The 12,959-nt window shown below is 42.5% G+C and overlaps 1 protein-coding gene across 27 annotated transcripts in view; it reads right to left on the bottom strand.

The window, feature by feature from the left end:
• Positions 1 to 12,959, bottom strand: part of EPB41L3 (erythrocyte membrane protein band 4.1 like 3) — a 139,536-nt gene that overhangs the window by 32,346 nt on the left and 94,231 nt on the right. For all 27 annotated transcript variants that reach the window (XM_048045807.2, XM_066992800.1, XM_066992801.1 and 24 more), the window contains exons 4-8: positions 8,666 to 8,770; positions 6,295 to 6,337; positions 2,577 to 2,652; positions 1,090 to 1,308; positions 670 to 757 (exon numbers count right to left, since the gene is read on the bottom strand). In XM_048045807.2, coding sequence (XP_047901764.2) covers positions 670 to 757; positions 1,090 to 1,308; positions 2,577 to 2,652; positions 6,295 to 6,337; positions 8,666 to 8,770 — 531 coding nt within the window. The remainder of the gene's footprint in view (positions 1 to 669; positions 758 to 1,089; positions 1,309 to 2,576; positions 2,653 to 6,294; positions 6,338 to 8,665; positions 8,771 to 12,959) is intronic.

The following is a 12,959-nucleotide window of genomic DNA, read 5'->3' as shown; positions in this document are numbered from 1 at the left end:
AAAGCCATGAACAAACAGAAAGCTGGCAGGTGGCTTTCCCAAGCCACAATAAGCATGATCATTTTTTTGGTCCTATCTTAACCTGCTGATGATTAGAGAAACCACCTCGTCATGGGAGAATGCTTCCAGCAGCATTACTTCCCTTCCAGTCAACTGCAACGATGACACTTCAGAAGAGAGACCAGACGCTGTCTCCCTATGACTATCAATCCGATTAGGTTTCCAGCACAGCTAAATAATTGCTTCAGAATTCTTTGCAGTGTTAGAAATGATCTGCTTATCTAGCTAAGATACCATACTTGGCCTTATTAAATTGAAAAATATAGTTGAATGAAATGACCATTGTTCACTTTTTGGACAGCTTCTGAAATCCTTTCTCATTACTGTGTCCATTCAGTATTTTTTCCCAAGGATTTGGTTGTTCAATTAACATGAAATGTTGATGTGCAGCATCTTTGAATCTATAGGCTAAATTATGTTACAGTTACAAGAAATATTTATGATTATCTCAGGAGCCACCTTTCCTCATGTTGACCAGTGATTTATTCCCCAATCTGCCTGTCCCAAACCAGAAAGAATAAATCAGGCTGTCCATGCATATTCAAGTACTATGCCACATGAGAAAGATGACTGTTGCAGGCTCCCTGCTGGAAGAACTGTAGTCCATACCTTAGCATGATGGAGATCTACTCCATACATTGATAACTTCTTGGCATTCTCCAGAAAATGCATCTCAGCCTCTGCAGGTGTCATTCCCCTGAGGAAAAGCAACCAATTCTAGCATCAGTGTTAAGGAAACAGAACATGAATTAAAATCCAGCACCTGGAAGACATTTTCAGCCTGTCACAACTGAAGCTGTATCCCTTAAATAGCACGGTACCTATCAGAGCTGAAGCTCTGGTGAAAACACTGTTATCTTTCACGCTTTCGTGTTATCTCTTCTCTAACTGAAGGCACAGAGAGGAGTCACGTCCAAAAAGTACTTTTATTATGTGCCGTCACTTCAGAAGTACGCAACAGCAGGTTTCAACATCTCCTTATGCTGCAGGACGTACCTGAAGGCAGGCTACGGCCTCCATCCATCCTACCTGTGGCTCTTGTGCAGCTCGATCACCTTATCTTCCAGCTCCTTAGTGTGATTTGGCGCAAAGCGGAATTCGCTGACGTAGTCGCTGCCATACTCGTCAGGGTCGTAGTCGCCGAGCTCGGACTGCACGGTGTAGGAGCCCAGCAGGGCGAGCGTGACGAAGGAGCAGGGCAGCCGGCCTGACACGATGTCGTCTCTCAGCTGCAAGCAGAGGTAGTACCTGCAGGGGAGCACCACCACCGCTCAGACAGGGCCCACCAGCAACAGAGCGGCAAGGAGCCAGGGGTCCTCTGCTGACGGGCAGAAAACTCCCAAGCTCAAGGTTTTTCAGGCCTTAGCAAGGATAATGAGAATTAAAACCATCCTTTGCCTAACTTGTGGGTAGCAATGCTTAATTAATCTTTATAAAACTGCATGGAGATTTCTTAACAAAATGGGTTGCTATTTTGTTTTGTGGTCCAGATGGTGAATTACCCCATTGTTTTCTATAATAAATCACTGAGATATATTGCTAACTGATATTTTTTTTCTTTAAGGATAAATAATGTTCCCTACGGGGTAGCTGAACTCCAAACGGTTCAAAAGATGTCTCCTTCGCAAACCATGAAGCTTTCTCAAAAACACATTTAAATGGTACATGCTGTTAAAAGCACAATGACAAGCAGTGCAAGGGATCACCAGATAGAAGAATCCAGAAATAAAGTGAAGCATGTTGGCTTTGTGGTTAAGGCACGGAGTTCCCTCGGGAATTTAAGGGTGAGAGAGAGCTCCCGAGTCCTCCACAAGCTTTGCTACAAGCCTGATGACAGAATGCCCTTGTTTGGAGGTCAGGTATGATTTTTGGTGTAACAACTAACACAGCTTACCCCAACATGGAGTTGACAGAGAACTGGGACATGCACTCAGTTAGGTGGGTTAGGAGGAATTTGGAAATGTTCCCAAGCTCTTTACTGCAGATATAGCCTCTGTGTCTTGAACCCAGTTACGTACACAAAAAAGAGCAATCCTTCCCTTCAGCAGAGGTGCAGGTTGCAGAGCTACCTGACTTCGTTACCACCACACTCACCATACCGTGCACACCAACAGCACACCTAGCCAGTGACACACAAAATTGACAAGCATGCTCATTTTCATCCCCATTCTTTCCTTTCACAGTTACCATTTTGCTGACAGTAAAATCTTGTTACCACTGGCAAAAATGGGCATAGGCATCTCTGTGAAAATTAAAATCAACTCTCAAGAATATGCATATTGGAAAAGCTTGATTTTGAGGTTAAATTATAAAAAAGAAAGTTGTCTGAGCTCAGAGGACTAAACACTGTTCACAGTGTCTTTTCTGCCAAAGCATCACATATTTTCCATAAGCTCATAAGAGAAAGAAAGCCAATGGGAATACAAAACATTCCTTTTCTTGGATAATTAGAGAATAAGCGCTCTCAGAAACAGCTTTGAAGCCCCTTCTAGAAAGGTATTTAATGCTTTAAACACCTGGTAATATCTTCAGAAAGCTGGGCAGGGTCTGGAGGGTAGAATTTCACATTAAATGCAAACTGCCAAGCACCACCTGGAAGAGAACACAGGTTTACTGAAAGTACAATGTAAGTGCAAATGAAGATGTTCATGCTGTTCACTTACCAGCAGACTTAAAAATACCCCAGTCAAGAAATTAATAAGAACAGGATATGGTATCTCTTTCCTGTATATCTTTCTGATGATACTTCTTTTCTGTTTCATAATTACGGTATTAGATCAGACCTTACAGCTCTTTTCTTATTTAGTAAGATTTTCACTGAAGCGAGGGCTCTAAGTGAGTAGCAATTTATTGCTAATACTTAGAAAAATTCAGTCTGAAAAAAAAAAAAAAAGTTTACTGGAATTAACCATCTGAAAACACAGCCTATACATGTGTTAAAACCAAAAACCCAAAATGCAGGCACTGGAAACACGGCAAGCTAGGGTTCACTCGGGCAGCTGATTGGGGTGATGTGCTGGATGGGTTTTGCCCAGGGCAGCTCAGCCGCATCATCTCAGGGTGCTGCCTCAGCACATAGCTCCTGCTGCCAGCAGGCAGAAATTACTGTGCCGACAAAACTGCAAGGACAAACACAGGCACCACAGCTGAAAAAAAGGCCTTAAGCACAGAACACCAGGAAATTCCCAGTTAGTAATTTTGGTCAATTTAGATCACCCCTGGGATAACTGGTTTGCATCACTGCAAATATTTAGTGAAAAGAGTTTTGGAGTGCTACTTTTAGATGTTGTCCTGAAAGAATACAAAGACTGAAAACCAGAAAGTGTTGAACACGGCAATGTAAATATGAATGCTGTTATTTAGAAGTGGAGAGGTTATACTAGTGCATATCTCTAAAGCAAATGAAAAGCTGTAACAAAACCCCAAACAAGAACATGTTAACAAGCAACATGGTGGTATCTCGTGAACAGGATTTTTTCTGAGGCCTTTGTTGCAGGATACACCGCTTCACCTGCAGTTCTACTGTAAGTTACAGTATTTCTGTAACCAAAGCCAAAGTAGACATTTGAGTTTTCTGAAATGTGTTGACATCCAATTACAAATCTAACTAGAATAAATCTCTCAAAAGGTCCCATATTGGCTGTGTAATGACAAAGTGCTCATGAATGCTGTGAAAAACAGTATTCCTCCTTGTAAACCCTGCAGAGCAAGGTTTTCCCCTATCTTTGATCCAGAAGTACCCTGTACCTAGGTAACTCCCAATGAACATGGGTCTTGGTGGTGTATCTGGTACACTCTCTGGTATAGGAAGCTTATATTCTGGGCAGAGTGAACATCTGCTTGCCTGGAAATGCTGTAAGGTTTTTCCGAGTGGATGTTTGGGACTATTTACTTAGAGACTTCAAGGAAATCTCATCCTATCCAGTCCCATTTGCTATGGTCATCCATGAAAACCCAAGAAAACCAGCTGTATGCACAATAAGTCTTTGACATTTACCATCAGGGTTTTACCTCTTGGTGAAATTTTCAGGCTCCTTATTCCAGGACCTTTTCCACTCCCCTGCACCATAAAACCTGGTGGAAGGAAGATTTGGCCAGCAGCGAGGATGGGGCATGGTCCCACTCCACATTGCTCCACAGTGGAGGGCTGGGGGCCTCAAAAACCACAGCCTGAAAATCTGTGCCCATGCTTCCAGCACACACAAAAATAAATGAAACCTACTCTATAACCCTTGGGAGCATGGCCAGTTAAGGTAACTAAGTAAGAAGCCTTCTCCCTGAACTACATGGGCTAAAATAAAACACAATGGGTTAAAACTAATGGGGTGTGAACCAGAGGCTGTAAACACAGCGAGGACCTTGTTTCTTAGACACTGCAATGAAATCTCCTGTTTGCAGTGGAATCAAGAATATCTGAGTGCAGTACAGCACTCAGTAAGCAGGATGACATATGTATTTTTTTTTACCATTCATGAAAAGTATCATGCATAAGAGTCCTACTTTTCCATACTTCTCTTGTTCCAAACTTCTACAGTGAATTCTCCAGAGCAAGCAAATTATCACTGTCATCTCCTGCAAATACAACTGTCCCCAGCTCCACGTCCAGGACTAGACTTTTCTGCCCTGGTTAATCTCTTGCTGTCACTACCTTTCACTATCCAGCTCATGGCTTGGGCACATACTAAATGCATTTCACATCAGCAGTTTGAAGCTGAGCTGCTTTACTTGCATTGACAATCAGCATAACCTGACTCAAGAAGGTCTACAGCACCTTCCTCTCCAGAGCCACCTTCTCCATGGACTGAAAAAAGGCATACAATGGAGCACAGATTTTCATTGTTCTTCATTGCCAATCATTTAACTTGTAATGAAAATAATACTGGTGGAAAGGTGCAGTTGCTCAGAGAAGCGGAGGAAGCTTTGCAGTCAGTGTCAAGTAACCCTTTGAATTACGGAGAGGGGAATGACTCATTTGCCAGACCTGATCCAAAAAATGTGAACCACCAGATGTGTTTGCTTGTAAAAGCACAGGTGCTAGGTTATTTACAAAACCTGCAAAGACAAAAATACTGAGGTTTTCCTGAAAAAAAAAAAAAAAAAAGGAATACACACAAACATTTCATCAATTTGAAAAAGTGAGGATGAAAAAAAGGCAGGTCAAGTTTCAAGCCTGGCAGCCCTGACACAGTTTTCCTTCCAGACATTTTTGAATTTCTAATGCAGCAGACAGCTAAATTTAACAACAGGGCTTTTTAAAATATTCACGTGAAGCAGAAAATTGACTGATTCTGTGCGAATTGAATGGTCATTTTAGAAGCAAAGTTCAAGCTTTTGACATGCAGGGAGGGAAGATATTTTAGAGCATTATCTTTGCATCATTAAAACATTTCAATGTGGAGTACTAACAGTGTTCCTGGATTTGATATAAATATCAGTTACATAAAGAAATAACTTATATACATGGCCTAGTCCCTAGGGTTACGTCGTTTAATGTCAAACTTCAGGTTTTTGCATCTCTGCAAATGTCAAGTTGTTTTCAGTAATGGAACTTCATGTGTTACGAGCCTGAGTAACTGCCTGAACCCTTTATGGGGTAAACACGTGGGTAATTCTTGTTCCAGAGACAGGATGAAGACGACTCTGAAACTTCAGCTCCCAGATGAGATTTCATCACCCCAGGGGGAAGCGAGCTCCGTGCTGCCTTATATACTGAAAGGTGGGGACAAGGGGGCTGTGGCCCCAAACCACCTGCCTCATAGCCCCCATGAGCAGGGGACCTGGGCGAGGAGCACTCACACCACAGGGACGTCCAGTGGAGCAGATCTCTTGCCCGTCAGTGACAGGGCACCCCCACGTTTCCTATGGACGGCTCTTGGAGGGGTTGTGACCACAGTGGAACGAGTGGTACTACAGCTCTTTAGTGGGTCTCCCACTGGGGTTTTCCAGCTTGGGACACCACACTGGGGGCACCAGCTTTGTCCCTTTGTCACAACGGAGGCTGGAATCAATGAGAGAAGAGGCTTTGTAGCCCACCAGGCCTCTGCGAGGTGGCTATCCATATGTAAGAGACCACACTCACTGAGAAACCTAGGCCATGCCTAGTGCCAGCAGCAGACAACAGATAAAACTGTATGGAGAGCTAAAGGATTTTTTCAGATTCTAGGGTCTGGGAACACAAGAAGGAAATGTTTTCCAGAATCCCTGAAAGAAACACACAAACAATAACAAACTTACTTCGGATCTGCTTTTTGATTTCCTTGGCAGGGTCCAACCAATTCTGAAAAGAAAATGTTTCCTTTTTTCAATTTGAGTTAGAAAGTACAATCAACACCATTTCTAAAACAGTGCTATGAGACAAAGCTAGAAAACCTGCACGCCCACCCCTTCCTCTTTGGAGCAGCAGTAAGCAGGGATAATGGTAACTTTCAGCATGTAGAATCTGGATTGTTTCTGACCTTCCCAGAAGCTGGAGAGGGGCAAGGTTGAAATTAAAAAATATAAAAAAAAAAATAACAGAAACCTTTTTTCTAATGTATCTCCTGGGACAATGCCAATTAAATTTCTACAAGCTTGTTAATAATTTTTTAATTCTTTTTCTTGAATCGTGGAAGGGCTGAATGTGCTGAAAAGCCATGTCACAGACACACAAGTGTGCCATAGGGCATTGCCTCATTCACAACCCCCTCCTAGCATGAGGGCACTGTGGAGAGTGGGGGGACCCGGGGCAGAGTTGCGGCCCAGCCCACCCCCATCCATGCCATCCGAGGTTGGTGGCTAGGCAAGAAGATAGCACATAAACCCAGTTAAGGAGGTGGGGGATTGTCACAGCGATGTGCTACTACTTCCCCTAATGCCAAGGAGCTTTGCTGGCTGAGACCAAGTTTCTCCAGAGGAGGCGAGCAGCAGCCTGGGGTCTCTTATTGCTGCTGCTGCAGCCAGAGCTTGCTGTTCATAGGGCACTGCCCCGGGAGAGATACTGGGAGGGAAGAGACCCTGTGCCAGTGCCTCGTCCTCTAATGGAATCAAATTAATATTTAAAATGCCTCACACAGCCCAGAACATAAAGTTCGCCTCCCTGAGGAAAGTTCCACTTTGTCCAAAGAAAGAAAAACAGATGTATCATAGAAAAAATATTAAAGAAATATCAAACGGGCAGAACACAAAAACTCCCACACCCAACAAAAACAACCAGTTTGCAGCTGTCCAAATCCAGTCAGTGGTGCAAAACATGAGCCCGAAGAGTTCCAGCCATTTCCAAGCTTTCTGTAAAAGCACACTATGCGCCTCTATGAAAGGTGCATCAGGATTTCTGTTTTCAAATGTGACATGTTATTGTCTGCCTGGAAGTTATCTGGCAGAGGATGGAGGTGAATTGCTAAGTACTCTGACATTAGAAATGTGCATGATATTGATCAATAAACATGGTGTCCGTTGGTTTTTAGCTGCTTAGCTCTGAAAAGTAACTGGTAATCTATAAATGTTTGGTACTTCTAAGCCACCCATTAGTAATGCATGCATTTTTTTCTTTCCAGTACAGGAAAGCATACCTATCTGGAAATGTACTTAAACATCTGCTTAACTTAACTAAGTATATGCTGAAGTGTTATCTTGGACTAGCATGAATCAAGTGTCTGCTTAAGTGACTTTCTGAAACAGGAACAAAATCCTCATATTTAAAAGTCTGTAAAGAAAGGGGAATAGAGAAACAAAAAAAACACCAATTTCTTTTGTATCATATATAACTGAAATAAAAAGGAAGCCTAGAAAATAAAGCTGTTGTTCTCACAGGACATAAAGAGTTAAAGAGGTAGTAATATCTCCAGCTTCATCAGGGAAGACCTTTGAGGACATACAAAGCACAAAATATCACCTGGTGATCTCTGCTGGACCATGGCATATCTTGCTAAGAAGTTTTGTTGCTGGATTCTTTCAAAATATTTGTCTTAAAATGCCCCAAAACACACACAGCATTTAAGTTAGCCTTTGATACTCTCTCTTTCATGTGTCCATAAAAATATGTTTATTACCCAAAGCTTAGATCATCTTGCACATGGCTAATACACAGTTCATTTAATGTTAAAGTTGAGCCATAGATATGCAGAATGAGATTCACTATTGCTGCTGACTGCTTCTGAAGACTTATGTCTTTAGCCAAATCAAACATAATGCATAAGACAAGGTAGGTCAAGATTTGAAGTCAAAACTTCTTAGCAGTGAAGCAACTCCTGCCTATCTGTATCCGAACCATCGTATTAAGTAAGCCATATTTTAATATTATATGCTTAAAAATATCTACAGAAATGTGAATCTGACTTTTATCTATGGCAGTAATGAAATAAATCATACTAGAAAGAGAGCCATGTACATGATTAACTTCTTTCATGTCATTAACAGCCCACACAGAGGTAAGCCAAGGAAGCCCAGGGGATGCTCTCAGGAGGTACAATCAGTTATAAAAAATAACATCTCTAGATACATATATGTAACTTGATGAGGAAGACAAAAACAGCTTCGGGATTGTTTGCAACTGTCTGGGGATGCATCAGGGGAGCTCTGATGTCCAACTGTCAGGCTGCTGAAGGCCAACCGACATTTTGTAGGTTACCTTTTGGTTTTCTGTGTCTCTGTATGTTAGCCCAAAGTAGTCTTTTTCCAAAAGATTCAGATGCTCACACACTTTGTCAAATAGCACTTGACCTCTGGAACGTTTCTGAGGGAAATAAACAAACAAAAAAATCACCTTTGGAAAATAAAGTAATATAACAATTAAAATAACACTTTTTATGTTTAATCCTCGAATTTGTAACCCAGACATGATTTATTTCAACTCTTCCATTTTTCAGACATATTGATCAGAGCTTCATAAGAATCTGCTGAATGGGGCAAATCTGTTTTTCATAAAAACTCAGGTCTTGTTGTGGAGTTAAAAGTAAGGCAGTACATGTCATGTTTCAAGTTTCAATTAAAAGAGCTCTTCTGTCTTTCAGAAATTGCAACTTCAAATTTATTCTGAGGTCATATCTCAATAAACCACAGTTCCCTTTGTTTGCAACAGCAGTAACAGGCAACGGTACAAAATATTCCCTCTAATGGATTATCAAAGATGTGACCTGGGGGCAATCCACTGGAGGAAAAGCCAAACGTGGAGACGTCTTGCTTCAGTAACATTGTGGACTGATTCCAGGATCCTTCTCTGTCTAATATATAGGGGAATGTAATATACCATCTACTGAAATCAATGAGAGCCTAGTATCTCACAGGGAATGCAATTAGGTAAGAAAGCAGTTTTCCGGTGTTCCACTCATCTTCTTTATTGCTAACATGTTATATGAAAAGATATCTCACTGTCTACAGCAAGAGCTCTTCGCAGAAGCATCATAGTCTCTCTCACATTGGACAGAAAACATTCAGGTCATTCTACTTCTTAGTGTTTTATATGACATTGAAAAAAAAATCTTTAAAAAAAATACACAGATAGAAATGTCCTCTTTATAAGCTACCCATGCCAACTTTAATATGCATTAGTTATGACAAAGAATTCAAAATTATTTGGGCCATCAGACATCGTCTGCTTCCCTACATGCACCTCAGCTAATGGAAAAACCTCACCACTTCATTTCAAACACACACACACACATAAATATTTTAGTTGATGTCGGCCAGCCAGTTTCTTTATCTGTAACATACACATGACTTTAAGCAGAATGGAAATACACTAATTACTTCAAAAGCAACACAGAAGGCTGAAACAAAAACAGACATAATGCTTCTTCCAAACTCATCTTCATTAAAATAATGAGGACAAATCCAGAGCACTACAGAGATTGTTGTCTTCTGTCTACGCTATGCAGTGGCCATTTGTGGTCATGTTACGCTGAGTACATTCGTGACAGCCTGTCATTCCTCAAAGGTCACCCACTTGGACCCACGTCCCTTTGGCACTACATCACCCCACCAAAACAGCAGTTTCACCAGAGCCCCTTGGTGGGCACGAGCGCTTTCCTTCCCGCTCCAGCTCTCTGAGCGATACAAACGGAGTGGAGGAAAATGTTCCTCTGTCAATACAGCTGCACCCATACCACACTGCCAGCCCAGCAGTGTTGGCCGGGCTGCGCAAATATTTCACAATCCAAACTGACAGGGCTATGCCAACAAAACTGCGGAGCCCAAAGCTGGCCTCAAACTATTTTAGAAGTGGTAAGCAAGCCAATAAAAAAGAACAAAATAAATAAATAAATAAAAATACGGTTGCTGTTTAACACTCGGCAAAAACATTAGGAGCAATGATGGAGTAAACTGTGTAGCGGAATCTATTTTTCTGTTAAATTCAATATTTGTATTGAGGTTCCGATGGTACATAAGGCAGAGAAATATCTTCTGCAGTTTTATTGGTGGGGAAACTGAAGAATGTGGCTGTTACAGCCTAACAAGTGTTCTTCAGCTGAGAGAAACCAGCCACATAAATGTACTGAAGCTGTACTGCATTAACTTCATTTACTGTGCCTTATAACATCATTTGTGCAACCAGCTCTAGGCTTGTCACATGCTTCCAGCCCTGTATCAGGAAGCATAAATAAACCCCAGCTCCTTCATAATCTCAAACAAATGTTTAGTTAATTCTTCAATCCCCAGATCTGGAAATAAATAATGGAGCTTGATGGTTTTAGATTTGCTGCTCCACTGAGATGGCTCCACTACTGTGTGCAGAGAGGAACAAAGCCAGAGCCCTCAAGCCAAAACAGTCACACCTCTGCTACAAACAAGCAATGCCATATTTTGCCAAATTTCTTGCCTTTCTACTTGATAACAAAGTGTTTATATCAAATAAAGAGGAATAAGCAGGTTACCTGCTTCCCCACCGCACCATTTACATTTGAATTGTGACACTTCAACACTTCAATGTCCTCTTCAGGAGTCACACAAGGTCAACACAGGAGCTGTTTTATGTGGCCGATCTGTACAGCCACACAGATGTCAGCTTTGAGAAACAGCAGCTAGCAGCTGCAAGGCACGATGCTTTCATAGGGAACTGTAGGAAAGAGTTGTGTATGGCTGCGTTGTAATAAAAACGCTCAGCATTTCTTGTTTGGCTACGCACTGTGGGCAAGTGAGATTAAATACAGCAAGCCTGGAATAACTTGCATGGCTTGTTTTTTGCCCATGACAAAATCTATTCTCTTCCTTCCCTAGGAAGATGCCCAAGCTGTACTCAGCCAAAATTCCAATTTCACAAAATTCCTGCTGCATTTGAACACTGGTAAGTTTTGCTGATGCTGCAGGAGGGCTTCAGAAACTCCACATGTACCTGACAGTCTTTCCTGACAAGGATGCTCTCTTCACTGTGTGTCAACCTTACCAGGACGACTTCTGTCCACAGAAAAGCCCATCAGTGTTAAGACAGAGGAGCTGCTGCCTGAATGTCACTTCCCAGGTAAGAGCCAACCCGTGTGCTACCACCAGCACAGGATTTAAGGGGCTCCTATCCCTTGGGGGTGCACGCTGCCTGGAAATGGAGCCACCACTGCTGCCTTTGTAGAGCAAAAAAACACAGTGAGGGGAGGCTACTGCATAAATCCATGGGAAATTAAGAGGTTTAGCTGGGAATATATACTTAAAGCAAATGAACAGACCTCCCACGCTCCTGTTAATTACTTTTATTTTACCATGCAATCAAATAAGCATGACAGATAAGGCAATAGGTATCATTGCTTTGGCAGGGAGAGAGGGAAGGAGAGGTGAAGTAGAGAAAGGCCAAGTTATAAAATCATATTGCTCCTCAACCCACGCTAAACCTTTGCCTTCCACCGTTTTGGGGGTGACAGGGCAATCACAGCTTAATATCAAAAATGTAAAGCAATTCTCAACAGGTCAAAAACTGTGCCTATTGCCTTTGCAATGCTTTTAGTGGATCAAAAAACAAACTCCATGCTATAACATATTGGCCATGTAACTGAAGAGTTGTTGTGAAAGGTAAAAACATGGGATGAGTCTCCCCCACAGATATTCTTAGATACGTTTCAGGCATGAATGGGATGAAATGAAATGTAGAGATGTGAAAAAGAGGCACTTTGCTCAAGCTTTGGGGAATCGAGACCACATAAAGAATGCAAAGCATACATTGCACAGTATAAATGAGTACAGAAGTCAGGGAGCAAAAGCTTTATACTTTTCACAGACTCTTCCCTGCAACTCTGTAAAGCCCACAGCTCTCGCTTGAAACCGAAATCGGAAAAAAACAGCCTCCTGGTCAAGCTCACAGTGAAAAGAGCCAACAGCAGTAAACTTGGCAGGTCTGCACCCACCAGTAATTCCCACACGCAAGGGAGAGGAGAAACAGCGGTCTTTCCTCGCCAGCTTCTCCTCTGGTTTTGGACCTGAGCCTCTTCCTCCTCGGGAGGCAGAAGGCCACAAAAGGCTCTCCGGGTCCCTAATTGGCTTCCTCAGAAACAGCCCAGGCTCAACCCTCTCCACGTCGACTTCTCATGCCACTGCTGCTGCTCCGCTCCCTGTCCCCAGCTCCCCCCAGCCTGGTTCTACAGCCCTCCTGGCCAGCCAGCATCGCTCACCCTATCTGACACCTCCCTTTCCTCCACTTCTCCCCTTCACTGCCTGACTTTTGCCACTTTTCCACAGCAAGCCCTTGCTCACTCTGCCCCCCAACCCATGCAATGCCCTAATCCACCCAGGGGACGCTCTTCCCTTCTATATCTTTGCTGATGATGACCTTTTTTTTCTGCAGCACTGCAAAAGAGAAATAAAATGGTTGATTCTACTAAAATATGTATTTCAGCAAAAAGAGCAAGTACTTGGTGGATGGAACAAGCACGTATGTCTCCTGCCCTCATCTGTGATGTTTTAAATTCAGGGAACTTCTCTAGCCTATATCCCTCACACCCCTG

Source organism: Anser cygnoides, chromosome 2 (assembly GCF_040182565.1).
Source record: "Anser cygnoides isolate HZ-2024a breed goose chromosome 2, Taihu_goose_T2T_genome, whole genome shotgun sequence".
Taxonomy (NCBI): Eukaryota; Metazoa; Chordata; class Aves; order Anseriformes; family Anatidae; genus Anser; species Anser cygnoides.
This window is presented reverse-complemented; position numbering and strand designations above follow the sequence as displayed.